Below are 15,333 nucleotides of genomic sequence, written 5' to 3' on the forward strand. Positions count from 1 at the left end.
GACCAAGGCAGCAGCTTCTGTCAGCTCTGTCAGGCACAGGATAAAACTCACTCAGCATTAGCACCTCTGCAGCACAAAGTTCTAAAATTATTAAATAATGGTGCCTTGAAGTCACTACTGACTGGTGGGTTTAAGGCCCACTGCTTTTCTCAGCAAAGCATTTCAGGTTGCTGAGCATGAACAAGTTGCTTTAATGCTGGGTGGGACTGGGGTCTTTGAATAGGCCAAAATCTGAAGACAAGTCTTGTGTTGGTATCCTTCATTAATATGGTAGTGGATGATTTTTAATTCAGGCAGATAGTTCTGGTTCTGCTGCAGAGTTGTCAGAGAGTGTTACAAAGCCAGGGATTATGTCAGTCCTTGCTTTGACCCTAATTTCAGCTCTAACTCATCTTCCATGCACACAATTTATTTATCAGACTTGTGTCCTTTGTCTCTCTGATGTCTCAGTTTCAAGATTTCCTATTCACAAAGGCCTGTGTCTCTGAGGCAGGGAGGTTGGTGTTTGGCTCTTCTTACTCTGTAGATGTAATAGAGTAAGGCCCTGATCAGTCAAAGGAAATCTTGTTTCAGAGGCCACTTGTTGCTCTTGCTGCAGCTTTTCTCTTCCCTGTTGCTTCTGTGGGACATCTGTCTGAAAACAGCCTGTCAGACTTGCAGTATTATCCCTATTTCATAAGTTGTCACACAGGAAAAAAAAGTTTGAAATTATTTATTAAGTGCCTACAGGTAGATGAAAATGATGAATGACACATAAGATCAGAAGCAGGTAGCTGACTGCTCTCTGAGAGAGGCTGACAGCAGTGATGGAAAGTTTAAATTACCTCTGAAATTACTCAGTAACCAGCTGATGGACAACTTTCTTGTCAGTCTCCTTGGTGATCCCACCCCTTCTCTAGTGACAGCTGGATTTGCTGGTTTCCCATCCCTTTCTCCATCACAGCTGATGCCTTCATTGCAGCCTCACTCACCAGTGACAGAGAGCACGCAGGTGAGGGGACCTCCAACAGCTTCCCACAAATCCACAAGGGCTATTTATCAGGCCTGTGTCACCCTGGCTCTGCTCAATTCTTCTAATTCTGCCAGTTCTGGCAGATGGCAGGGAAAATGAGCAAATGGCTCAGCAAAGACCCTGTGCACTGCACTTCAGTGTCCTGGGCGTGTTGTCTGAGTGTTCTTGTCTTCCTTTCAGCAAACCCATGTGAGCTCCACTGCCGCCCAGTAGATGGCCATTTTTCAGAGAAGATGCTTGATGCAGTCACTGATGGCACTCCTTGCTTTGAAGGAAGGCACAGCCGAGATATCTGTATTAATGGCATGTGTAAGGTATTGGGTATGTTTGCATGTTTCTTTCTCTTCAATTTAATTTTATGGGAAAATGCTTAACCATTTTTTTGGTGGGATCACGGCCAAGTACTCAATTTTATCACATTTTTATAAAAAGTTTATAGTGAAAGCTCTTCATGTATACATAAGAGTAATTTCCACCCTTTTTAATGTCTGTTTGACTGACTGCTGATTACTTTTGGTGCCTTTTAAATCCTCTGTTTTTTCCCACTATTCTAAAACATCAGTTGAAGAAAAGCCATTTTTGATTAGAAGTTTTCACAAAGTGTAGCTTTAGAGTTGTAATTGGCGTCACCACTGTCTGTGGGGTTTTTTATGAAAATGTGGTTTAACTATACACGTTTAGCTGTTCTGAGCTGTCTTTTAATAGGACTTTGCAGTTGAGGGCAGTAAAAGTTATTTTAGTTTACAGCGTTGGATTGAATAATGTTATACAGTGAGATAATGGGCAAACACAGTGTATATGGCTCAATAATATTGTGCATTGAAGAATAAGTATAATGGTGTCTGCCTATTCTGTGTGTTGGTAGCAGATTTCCAGGATGATGTGTGTGTCTGTATGGCATTTGAAGGAGTGTCCTGTAAATTCTGTAGCCTCCACAATCTTAGCATTGCTTTTAGTCACTTTCTTATAAATAAAATGAGTGCTTTTCTTGTGGAGGATATATTTATATCTGTGGTTTATTTCTTCAGATTGAGGGTTTGTCCTGTACCTCCTTCAAGCCTAATAGCTTTTTTGCTTTTAGCATCTTTGGAACAAGAACATGACTTGTGGAAACTACATTAGCTTACCCAGTATGGGAGCTGTATGCCCCAAGCCACTTAATTGTATAAAAATGCAACTGGAAGGGACTTCAAGAAGTTGTCTGGTTCATCCTTTAAAAATTATATTACTTTTTTGATATTTTTCACATTCTTTTCTTAAAGACTTCCAGTGATGGAAAATTCACATTTTTAATAGATGATTGGTACACCCTCTTCTTAAATTTATTTTATTAGAATGGCAATGCATCAGAGACCAGTAATAAAAGATGTGTTTTAAGCTCCTTGCAATACTTTAATTTATGAAAGGTTACCGAGACCTTGATCAAGTTCACAGTGAACAGATCCTGCTTAACTTTGCTGAGAGCCAGGGTGGGCCTTTGAACTATGATGTTTTTGAATGGTTCAAGCCAGAATGAATAAAATCTTTAGCATATTGAAACATATAGTAGCTATTGCATACCATAGCAGTGCTTTTGACCTTCACTTGGGAGTGACCAGTTACCAAAGTCAAAAAGGCTGTCCTTGTGAAACATTCATTTTCTGATTTCCAGCCGAGCTGGATTGGGGTCATTGTGATTAATTTTAGTTTCCATATGCTTTCAGTATTCAAACCTTGCCTGTGGCAGTTCAGATCTATACCTGTTTTAGACATAGCAAGACTCAGTTAATCCAAACTGGGAGATCAGAGGTGAAAGAGAAGCTAATCTACCTGCATTTTGTAGAGCTCAGATACACTTCAGCATTAGCAGTTCTGTGGGCCCAAAGTGTTTCTGAGAAATTCCCTCCAAGATGCTGTCAGTGTTGCACATGGTGACTGCTGCTTCACATCTCGTGGCAAACAGATTCATTTGGAGCCAAGATCACAGATGAACAATATAGCCATGCAAAATGAGACCAAATGATGAATAGGTAACCCAAAGAGCTCACAGTATTGAAGGATAGCATGCTTTCATCTGAAATAAGTACCCAGCACAACACCTGAGGAGAAGCTTTTTCCTGTATCTTCATCTAATTTGCTGGTGTTTGATTCCAGCTAGCTAAACACAATAGATACATTACAGGTCCTGGAGAATAAATCTGGAAACGGGTTTAGTATAATTAGTCTGGCACATCATTGTTGTAGTTTGATTGCAACATGTTGCTAATTATATGGAAAAGACATTCACAAGCGTTAAAGCACTATTCTGGTTTTCAGAATTGTATCTCACAAGGGCACTTCACATTTGTCCTGAGTATTAAAATAACACTTCACTTTGGTCTCAAATTGAGAAAAATATTAAATTAGTGAGATATTAGATCCACTATCTAAATTGCTCACATGTGATTGGCATGTAGAGTAGCTATTTTTTATCAAGTGAGTTCAGAATTTTCCTACTGGGTATGTCAAAACAAGATAGATAGATCCAAAAAAGAATTTAATCTTCTAAATTAATCTGATTTTAGTCTGATTTTGCACTTTGTCATGAATTTGTTCAGAGCTATCAGAGAAACTGGTCTTTCTTTAACGGCTAAATCAGGATTGAGATACTTCATTTTAGCTACCTAAGATATACTGGATGCTTTCCTAGCTGGCCTGACAAAGCCACAATGTGCATCTTTAAGTGATAAGTAAGTACAGACAGACCACTGATTCACTTGGTCCTTTTAATTTATCCAGGATCTCCTAATTTTTTGGAAGTGCTGCCCGTGCATCAGTGCTGCAGGAAGGCTTACAGTGAGGTGTTGTTTGCATGGTATTCCTTTAGAACTTGTTGATTCAAAGACAAGTTAAAATTGTTAACTCATTTGAAGGTCTGGCCTATAAAGTAGCTGGGTTCTTTCTCAACACTGACCTTACACAGAAGAAAAGGTCTGTCAGGAGATCTGATAAGATCTGTCAATAACTTAATCTCAAATCATCAGGCTATACTACAACTAGTAGTATATTTTATTTTTTACTGTATACCTTAGCACTCATTTTTCAATTGTCATTTTGCCCCTTTTATTTGGGAGATCTTTAAAGCACATAGCCTATATTCCTGTGCTTAAATTATACATCAAAACTGTATTAATTCTCACAACTCTTAATTCTTACTAGGTGAGTCAGTTGTTCCCCCAGTGTTAATGAGTGAAGATACTGCCACCAGAGTATGGTTGTTTAGCACTGATAATAGGGATTTTTGATTAGGTACAAGCCATCATATCATCTAAAAGTGAAGGCTTACATGCTTTTTGCGCTGGAGTGTGCAGATGCTGAGGGTGGAGGATCTGGAAACATCTCTGATGTTTCTAACAGCCATTCATCTCCTGCACAGAATTTTGATAGGCCTAAGTGACCTTCAGTCATGCAAATCTGTGGTAATTCACAGTTGTGATTGTGAGAGACTGACATTGTACTGGAGAATTACACAGCTGTGTAGTAGGGAAGGAGCCATTTTTTTTCTCTTCCTGAAAAGCAGATTACACAGCTTGGATTTTTGGATGCAGCAACTTCACTGCTTCGCACTATGGTTCAGCTTTCTCCTCCCACTGCTAGTCCAACAGGACATTTGATTCAGACCCATATAGACAAATTACAAGAAAAATTACTGACATCAGGACACATTTCTCTCCCTTCAAGGCAATGTCATGGCCAACATGAAGTAAACATGATTTCTTTATTTGAAGACTTCGTGGGGGAGACAAGAGGAGGGAAGACCTTAAAGTTCAGTACAGCATTCACATAATGGATATTCAAGCAGTGCCCTTCAAGGCCATACCCTTCAGTGACAGCAAGGACTTTTTGTACCTGCCCCCCACTGCCAATCTGACACAAAAGCCTCTCCCTCTGGAAATGGAAAAAGGCCAATATCTCTGGCTGTTTTCCCTTTAGTCACTGAGCAGCAGGAAATAAATTGTTTCTCCTTCCTGTAATTCAGCCGGGCAGTTCAGGTCATTGCATCTGCCTCTGGACTGTTTGCTGTGACCAGAAACAAAGCTGATCTGAGATGCATTAGAAAGGGCTCTTGGTGAGTGGGACAATGGCAAAGGGCTGCAGGGACGGATGCTAAGTTGTGATGCCTATGCCATGGCACACATTGGTTCCTGTAACACAGCATGGTTCCCAGGCAAAGGGTGCACAAGGACATATGTGTGTAAAAAAAAAATCAGAGCCTAACTGCTGCTGATATTCTTTCCTGCTTTATAACCTGCATTAGTCTTCAGAGCCCCTTCAGCAACTGCTTGTCATAAATTCATCATGGAGTCATAGCATAGTTCAGGTCGGAATGGACCTCAAATACCATCTAGTTCTGGGCTGCAAGTGCCCATTAATGGGTCATATTGATCTTCTGGAAAGTTTGAGGCATGTTTAGAAAATGCATCCACAAGAATAAGAATAGTGAGGAAAGCAAGTAAAAAGAAGAATGATGCATATTGAAATTATTCTAATGGATGGCAAAAATAATGTGGTATTCACTGGAGTAATAAAGGAAAACATGGTCTGGAAATTAAAGTTCATGGAAATTAAAGTATCTGGAGTAAATGAATGCTGTTTATTCTGAGACATGAGAATATTGCTTTGTGATGGTTTTTGATGGCTTTGTAAGATGAGGCCCTGCTGTTAGATGTGAAGGTCATGACAGCACCAGCAGCACCCTAGGGCTGAGGAATAAAGCAAAGGCTTTATTTACTGTAGCGGAGTAAATTGTCTGCCCTGCCTCATTCTTGGGTATTCGAAAACCAAAGGAACATGTAGGAATGTTGCATATATAGGTAAGGCTCACGTCTGATCAGATACAAACTGTTTCGTGTATCAGAAGAACAGTGAAATGCAAACTTCTGCTGCTGTTATTGGAAGGGACAAAGGAATTCCCTTCACATCACAGTGATGCCATGTTTTGATGCTGCAGATCTGTCAGTAAAGGAAATGGTCAAGTGGGAAAGGTCTGAGCTGATGGAGTACAGCTCATGCAGAAGCACAGATTTGCCAGTCCCAAAGGCAGGGAAGGGATGATACTGTGTTGCTGCCATCTCAGTTAGAGCCAGGGCTGCAGCTGTTCTAATCAGAACTAATTAGTTAAATCCTTGGGGGTTTTTACACCCCACAGTACTTGGAAGGGAAATATGCTCAGTGATGTTCATTTCAAAGTATCTGGTTGACAGTGTGAAATAGATAAATTAATTCTGTGTGCTGCCTCTCAAACAAGAATGCACAGTAAATAAAGAACAGAAACCTTTTCCAAAACAAGAATTTTCTATCAGAAAATGATAATTTGGCAAAAATATACAATTTGAAGACAAGTAATTTTTAGAGAAGTTCAAAATACAAGCTCCCAGCAGTCATTAGTTATATTTTCTAATAGCAAAGCACAAAGTACAAGTGTTCCATCTTCAGACTTTCCCCACCTTTTCGTTCAAGGATATATGTGAATAGTATAGAAAATAAACTTTAAATTCTATGACTCTCCAGAGTGTCTTATTATTTCTTTGGTCTAATAATAAACCAGATAACTAAGACTTCCCTCTTTGCAGATGATTAACAGATGTATAATAGTACAGTAGATGTACTGTGGAATGCATCACTGAGAGAACAGCAACACTTCAGCCTCTCTAAATTATTAGGAAGTGTTAAAGATAAACTGGTGAAGAGACAGATCTGAACTCCTGAAAAGATAAAGAAACATCCTGTTTGTGTAGCAGTGGCATCTGTGTATTCTGAATAGTTGATTAAATCCATCCTTGGTCAAATAGCTACATACTTGGAGGCAAAAAGTTAGTCACCTTGCTAACATGTCGTTATCTCTGTAACCTTCTGTACTGTTCATAAGTGTGGTCCTTGGTGCCAGGATCTGTGTGTGTGCAAGACATTACAAAACATTTCATTTTTTGAAAGTGGCCTTCGCTGAAAGGAGGGAGAAGCTAAGGCTGCTGCAGAACCTTTGACATGGCTGTGACTTCTCAGAGCTGGTGTGAAAGGTGCTGGGTATGAATTGGCAGTAAGTGATGGATGCATCTCTTTTCAGAATTTTCTTTTAAGTGATGCAGTTTGGCACCATCTGTAGCTTGAGGCCTTTCCTTGCTTCTGTTTCTCACAGTTTCTCTAATTGTTCATTAAATTCATTGGCACTTAGACAAATGTTCAGGTATTTCTTAAGCTGAAAATGATAGAAAAGCACTAGGGGATGCAAGAGCCTGTATACCTAGGTTAGTCTAATAGATGGATTTTCCTGTCAGAATCTTGCAGAAATATACAGTAGCTGATGTACTGAAGGTGAAATAAGATCAACATCAAAAGAGGTTGATATATCAGATTTTCATACATCAAGAGGGTGTTTGACAGGTTGACAGGTATAGCACCTGCACGCTTATTTTGAGAAAAATAAGCTGAGAAAACGTGTTTTGGGGTGACTTTATGATACTGTATCCACTATCTCAAACCAAGACAAAACCTTGACATACAACCAGGCTTCTGGCTACTTATCTGTATCACAGGCCTCCAGGTATCTTAGATGCTATTAACAAACACTAAGTGTTGGACTTTATGCTGTGTTCTCCAATCCTGCCTGTTTTTCAAGAGAGGCAGAAAAAAAAATCCCAAAACCAAATGCAAATTCTGTTGAAATTTAAAGACATTAAAGCACAGAATTTTCGCGTTGGGCAAGGAGATTTTTCCTGACTCAGAATGAATACATTTTAGTCTGACCTTCTTCTTATAGCAAGTATAAACTGGAAAATTAGTTTTTACTGGAACTTGACCCACTTGACCCATGCTCCATGCTGGCAAGCTGGAGAGTCACTGATGTAAAGCTTCATGCTTACTGAAGAGTTTCTCTTTGCCAGGGGGGTTGACGGTAGTAGAGGTTCTTTTCTGTGACATGGCCTCAAAAAGCTGGCAGAGATTTCAGTTCTGTTACTGCATTGCATTCCCAGGAACCTGTGGATGGCTCCATGACATAAGAAAGCAGACACAAGTCCTAGATATAGTGGCCAGTCCCAGATAATAAGGCCATTTGGATGGCACATTTGTGTCTCAAGTGACTGGTCACTACTGTATGTTTTGTGACATGGTGATGGTTAGTGTTTGTTGGTTTGTTTTTCACCTTGGTGTAATACACTATACAGGATATATACTACATCCCTGCTCAGAAGCACAGTGATAGATGAGCTCTGAGTAATTCATTGCGGAGGCTGCATTTATTCTGACACTATTTTTTCCTTTTAGGCTGTGGGCTGTGATTATGAGATAAATTCCAACGCAACAGAAGACCAGTGTGGAGTTTGCCTGGGAGATGGCTCTGCTTGTCGTACAGTGAAGATGATGTTTAATCAAAGCGAAGGATTTGGTAATTTGGATTCCTCCTTTAAATTCTTCCATTGCTGAAGTCATTTCTCTATGTAAAAATGATTGAAAGTGTTTCTTGTTGAAAACTGAGTGATCATCTGCAGGGGAAATTGTAAATGGGTGTCATCATGTGAATCAGTGTTATCATGATATCAGTGAATCATGCTTCTGCCAGAAAAAAATGGATGCTCTGTGCCTAGTCAGATCTGGTCATCATTTGATTTGCAATGCTGTGCTAATGGCCTGAGTAAAACTATTCTTTTCTCGCTGAAGTTGGAAAGGAGAAACAAGTTCTTCAGTCCTTGTAGAGCTCTGCATACAGCAAAGGTTTCATTAATTTGTTCATGTCTGTTTTGGGAGCATATAGATTTAATTTTAATTAAAAAGGGAAGGATTAATAGCATCTGAGGGTTGCCAATTCACAGGTGTGCAGAAGCACCCACAATGAGGTTGCTCCAGGATTTAATGAGCCTAGTGTGTAGGGCTGTAAGACTGTTATTGAATCTTGAATCTCTAGATTCTTGTCAAATGAAACCACATAACCAGGAACATTCCATAATATCCATCCACAGAATTTTGAAACAAAAATTTATTATGTTGAGTGACAAGCTCAAAAGCTTGCTGTCAATTAACTTTCAAAATCAGATAATGTTTATTGGGAATCAGCAAGAGGCTCTGGGAAGTCAGGAAGTAATTTAGCTGGTGGGGAGGGCCAGGGAGAAGGCAGAAGATGATAAACTGAATGAATGGTAACTTCCCTTACCAGACAGTTGCAATGCATTTAAAATAAGGTTTATGAGGAGCAGCACGTGATTCAGACAACATAACTATGCAAAATCTTGAAAGGATATAATGTTTTTGTGTTGCAATAAAATACAAATTGTCTTATAGTTTTTATGCTTTGTGTTTTGAACAAATGTTATTGTAATTAAATAGAAAAAAAAACCCAAAAACAACCAACCCAATCCTACTGTAAAAGGACATCAATATTGCAAAGCCAAGCTGCCAGGATGTGACATAATTAAGATTTTCCATGCTCTTAATTTGTCCTGATTGTAAGTATGCCTTCTAATCAAGCTTTTAGTTACATAATCACACACTGCGTTTGTTACATGTCTCCTCTTCACTGAATGAATAGAACATTTGGGAGAATCATTAGATTTGGTTACTTACAATAGACCTAAACCACTGATTTCCTGAATAATAGAAGTGAGCTTCCAGATTTTCTTACTTCACTGTCTTAGAAAAAACTGATTCACTTAGAAAAAAAAGTTTCAATTTCCACAGTCAGTCACAGAGACTTGCAGAAGGTAGCATTCAGAAAATGCTTCTTAAACATCAGTCACTGGAAATCCATATATTTGGTTATATATTATCAATCTAATTAGGAAAGACCTGAAGCAGACAGATTCTGTTTTGCACCACAAGCAGCATAAGATATTTTAACCAATATTTATTACACCACAAAAGAGCTGCAAAGAAAATCCGATGTTAAAGACTCTTGGGCACTTATTTACAGCAGCAGGTTGTTGTACAGCACATAAATAGTTCTGGTGGCAGAAGAACATTGATACTGAAGATTGCTTAGCATGCCCAGTGTGGTTTATCTCACACATGTAAGTGAGTAATCAAAGGTGAAAAGCTCATTTCACAAGAAAGGTGGACAGGATGTGACTCTCAGAATTTAATTCATGACCTCAGAAAGGTGTGATGAGAACTGGGGAAGTCATGTTCCAGTCTTAAAGTAAACCAGCACAAAATGCAGCTCACACTCCCAGTGTACCAGCTTGTAACAATGTCATGCATCTAATTTCTAGAGCTCAGCTAGGGGCAATAACAAGAAAGCTACCTGTGTTCGTGCTCAAGTATCTATGTGAACTTCCTATTTTTACAATTTAGTAGCAACAACAATAGCAGCTTCCTGTAAGGTGAGAAGCACAGAGTCTGGTGTCACATATTGCCTGTGATGTGAACAAAATTCTGTAATAGATGCTTTGGGTCATTCTTAACACACAAACCAAAAATCCCTAAACAAATAACTATCCATGAAGAGCCCTTGAACTTTGTTATGAAGACTGGTAGTTTACAAAATATGCTGAATTTATAGTAGTAATTTAAAGCATTTGAATAACATTATTTTATTCTTGTTGTTGTAGGGCAAAGAGTCACAGAGAATTTAAATGCCTTAAGAGAAGGTACATGGAATTCCATGTACACCTGTACATTGTGTACAGATGAAAATGTTCTTTGCAAATTGAAAAAACCTTTCCCACAACAGGCTGTTAACTTGTAGGAACTCCCTGGCATTTCTCCAGATACAGTATGCCAGAGCCCTTGGGCATGGTTATGGAAATGTTAATGCTCGTGTGTGGAATAGATTTCCCCTGGCACAGCTCTGAAAGTCATTCCACCTCCACATCCCTTCTAAATGCCACTGGCATTGCCTAAACGCTATTCCCCAACTGATGCTAGAAACCCTGACTTGGAAAGTCACACTATTAACAAACTGAATTGCAAGCTCTGTGACAGCATATTTGTGTATTTTTTCAAGCAAAGCTCTTGTTTTAATCATCTTACAAATAAGTAAAATGCAGTGACATTTCTGTTGTTCACCTCCATTAATTCTTCTTGTCTCTTAGGTTATGTTGATATTGGGCTAATTCCAAAAGGTGCAAGGGGAATCAAAGTCATGGAAGTTACAGAATCAGGAAATTTCCTTGCTATGCGAAGCAAAGACCCAGAAAAATACTACTTGAATGGAGGCTTTATCATCCAGTGGAATGGTGAATACAAAGTGGCAGGCACAATATTTCAGTATGACAGAACAGGGGATCTAGAAAATCTGACTGCTCCAGGACCCACCAATGAATCAATATGGATTCAGGTAAAGAGGAAATCAGGAGCAGAATCTGCTAACTTGCATGGCAGCAGAATGTGCTGGGGCCCTGGAGGTGGGGCTGGGAAAATATGTATATTGGTATATAAAGCACTATTAATGTGCTGTCTTGAAAAAAAAAAAACAGTTGAACTGTTTTGGAGAGAAATAAGCACTTTGCTTTTGAGGGTTGTTCATCCTGCCTAAGAACTCAAATCCCGCATAGCACTCCAATATTTGTTAAAGGCTGATATAATCCTGTGCTGCCACTAGGACAGGGATCTTGTTGCCTCTAGTTGGTCAATCCTTTGCCCAAACTTTCTTGGACCAGCTCATGGCTGTGAACCAGATCCAGATGAAAAATAAGTTGTCACAAAAAGGGAGCTGATGTGAGGCTGTGAACAGTGAGAGCTAGGGACTGCTGACGGCAGTAACAGCTTACACAGAGCCAGAAAAGCATACAGCAGTATATAGATGGGTTACTAGCATGTGGTAAGTGAAACCAACCCATTTAACATCCACAGAGCCTGACTTTGTTTCTTTCGTGTTGCTTTATGGATTCTGACTTATACATAACCAGTTTCTGTCAGTTCTGAGAAAATAATTTAGAATTGGCCTGTTGATCTTTGGAAGTATCTCTCATGGCTTGCTTGCATGTGTGTCCACCATGCAATCAAAATAAGTATTAGGTGTGTGAGGGGAGACCACTTTCACACTTTGAATGTCTGGTGAGAAGAAAAAACTAATGAGTGCTCAGACTTCAATTTTAGTACAATTGGGAAGAAGAGTAAAAGTTTGTGGCTGAAGTATTTTTTTCCCTTAAAGATGTTTACTTTCTCCCTCTCAGGTAAGTTTCTCAGTACCTCTTCTCAGCTGGAAATTTTTCTTCTTAATTCAGAAACAATGAAAAATAATATTAAAGCAGTGTCTGAATAGCATCTGTAATTTTCTGACCCAAAGGTTGTTTTGTAACAGCTATTTCAGCAGGTAGTAAAATTATAACTAATAATGGGGATAGGCAATAGCTCTTAATCAGCAGCATAGGGATGCTTTGGATGGACTTCTTATTATCTTTTTTTATAGTCAGTAGAATACCAATTATGGTGACCCATTTATTCCCACCTGTATTTGCAGAAATGCATGGTAAACAGCTGTGTCTTTGAAAAATTCATGTATGCCACTGTCGACAAAGAAGTGGAAATTTTGCAAGTCTGCTTCTCTGAACTGGTAGCAGACTTTATGGGCAGCTTTAATTATTCTGGTTTCACACTTTGAAAGCTCTTGACCAGTAGATTATTAATTAAACCACTAATAAACACCACTCTCTCCAGCTGCTTTTTCAAGAAACTAACCCTGGAATTGAGTATGAATACACTGTACGCAAAGAAGAGAGTAATGAGAATGAGATTGGAGAGCCAGAGTATTTTTGGCAATATGGAGAGTGGACAGCCTGCAGTGTTACCTGTGGAAGAGGTAATTCCTCACTTCCCTTTTCTCTTACTGTTTTCCTTCATTACAGATGTAGTGCTCAAAAAGGTAATGTTCTTTCATCTGCATTTGGTGTGAAATCAGATCACATGGTTACAAAAATAATGTGAGGAATACTTGTTTACTTTAGGTGGGGCAGAGCCCTGGAACAGGCTGCCCAGAGAGGCTGTGGAGTCTCCTCCTCTGGAGATATTAAAAATCTGCCTGGTTGTGATCCTGTGCAGCTTGCTGCAGGAGACCCTGCTTTAGTGGGGGGTGGGACTGCATGGTCTCCAGAGGTCCCTTCCAACCCCAGGCATTCTGTGATTCTGTGAATAATGTATTTTGACTTCTAAATAAACATTTTTAAAATTGCCTACGTCAATATGTTTCTAAAACACCTGCCCTGAAATTCTCAGCTTCTGTGAACCAAAATAAGAAGGTACAGTTTTCTTTACATCATAATTTTTTGTCAGTGCTGTTCACCATAGCCTTTCTTTCCAGCAGTACAAATTTATGACCTACTATTTTTCCCTATTAAAAGTTTTCTATATAATAACTACAAAAAATATTCTTCATTTCTGTCCTACCTTGACAAGTAGTAACTCTTTTTTTGTCCATTGTTCAATAGTTACTTAACTGCAATTAGTCTTGAGAACTTCCATGTCTTTGCCAGTTTGGCAATAGCTTGGGTACCACTGCAGTTATACTGTAGTTCTGTGCAGCACATTAAACCAGACAAGCAGAATGGTGATTGTGAAGTAGGATTTAACAACAGGTCTGAAAGTTGTGGCTTCTGGTAACTCACACAAAATACTACCAGGAGAACTTCCTCTGAAGTAGCTAACATCAATGAGATATTAGTATTTGTAGTAAACCAACAATAAGGATGAAGAGACCAAATCTTTACATTAGTAATTTTTTTATCCATCTATTGTGGGAATAATTTTGAAAATATGATGAAAATGTTGTATATGAAAGGAAGTCTGAACTGGGGGTAAGGAATTGTAGCCTTCTGTCTGAATTAGCTCTTGATTTTCACAGGACAGTAAAAGAATTCTGGAGATACAACCATAACATTGTTCTTTGACCGTTCTGTGCAGTGTGAAAACTGTACAGAAGAGTAGAAGATCTGTCTTACAACCAGACCTATAATATGAGAAAGACCTTTCCTAATACTAGAGTATTGTTAGTGGTTTCTGGTAATTACTGCTTTTGTAGCTGCTTTGTGGAGGAAAAGAAAAAGGACAAACAAGTGTTGTAACACACCCAGTTGTGATTCTAAAGTAGTGATGATTGCAGGAGTAACATTTGTAAATCTCTTCTGTCAGGGAAGACACTAAAACAATGCATTTTCAGTGGTTTGGACAAAAGGCATTTTATGACCTAAATTTATAAGATTAAAAGAAGAACTTCTAGAAGCCTAGTGTAAAATATCCCATCTCAATAACATCCACATATAATTTAAAAAGTATTTATATATATATATATATAATCAACATATTATGGAGATGTGTGTTCATTCATATATATGGATGCTTGATTAGATAGATGCTGTGATTTGTTTTCTGGTTTTTTCTTTTTTTGAGAAGAGTCTCTTAGCACAAAACTTGATGTGGTTTCTGGTGGAGAGACACCCACCGTTTTCTTTAAATAGGTGCGCAAAACAAGTGGTTTTGCTTAACTGTGTTCTCTAAGTTTTATTTCTGATACCTGCGTAGTTCTGAGTCATATTTAATGTAAAAATTGTTGTGATAGAAAGGGGAGAGGAGGGCAATGTGTTAGTAGACTGTTTGTTACGCTGTTTTGAGGTTCTTTTTACATTAGCTGCAGTTTTCCCAGAACTCTTTCTCACTAGGTAAATTGTAGCCCTGTGTACTCTCTTCTACCTAGTTAACCGTGATGTGGCTTTGATTTCTGCCATATGAGTTATTTAGATAGATAACTGTGGCATGTGAAGTTTTTTCAGTTCTTATCTACTAATTGACTTCCTCTGTTACCTGCATTTTTGCTCTTAGTAAATGTGTTTTGAGCTTACTGCCTTTGTATAAGTAGAAATCACGTGTTTCAGACAAGATTACGGATTTGGTGGCATCAGTTGGAGGGGGAATCAAGAGGTGCATCCCAGTTCATGAAGGGCACAGACACCTCACCAGTTCTCTGCATTCCTTCATGGACAGAAGAAAAGAAATTAATAAACCTGTAGTTCTCTTTCCTCTGAGATACAGATGTTTAGAGAAGTAACTGGACAGGTCTAAAGAAGGATGTAGTTTCCTGATGCAGTGATGCAGTTAGGGTATTGTCGCTCACTCCCTGCTCATTAAAACAGAGAAATCTTGGCACAGAGCTCCAATGCATCACTTGGAGTGGGGAAATCTGATATGCCAATCTGCCTGCAGCTCTCTGCAGTTGCACATTGTATTTGGTTGTGCTCTGGGCCTTGGGGACGTGGACAAGCATCACTGTTCATAGGACCACTAAGGCTGGAAAACACCTGCAAGATCAGGGAGTCCCGAGCCTTGACCAAACACAACCTCATCAACCAAACCATGGCCCCAAGTGCCATATCCAGTTGTTT

The 15,333-nt window shown here is 39.0% G+C and overlaps 1 protein-coding gene across 1 annotated transcript in view; it reads left to right on the top strand.

Moving 5' to 3' along the window:
• ADAMTS12 (ADAM metallopeptidase with thrombospondin type 1 motif 12) overlaps positions 1 to 15,333 on the top strand; it is a 147,541-nt gene that overhangs the window by 99,108 nt on the left and 33,100 nt on the right. Inside the window, exons 13-16 of the mRNA XM_030969291.1 lie at positions 1,193 to 1,326; positions 8,294 to 8,414; positions 11,053 to 11,297; positions 12,620 to 12,761. Of these exons, the coding sequence (XP_030825151.1) occupies positions 1,193 to 1,326; positions 8,294 to 8,414; positions 11,053 to 11,297; positions 12,620 to 12,761 (642 nt within the window). The remainder of the gene's footprint in view (positions 1 to 1,192; positions 1,327 to 8,293; positions 8,415 to 11,052; positions 11,298 to 12,619; positions 12,762 to 15,333) is intronic.

This window comes from Camarhynchus parvulus, chromosome Z (assembly GCF_901933205.1).
Source record: "Camarhynchus parvulus chromosome Z, STF_HiC, whole genome shotgun sequence".
In the NCBI taxonomy this organism is placed as follows: Eukaryota; Metazoa; Chordata; class Aves; order Passeriformes; family Thraupidae; genus Camarhynchus; species Camarhynchus parvulus.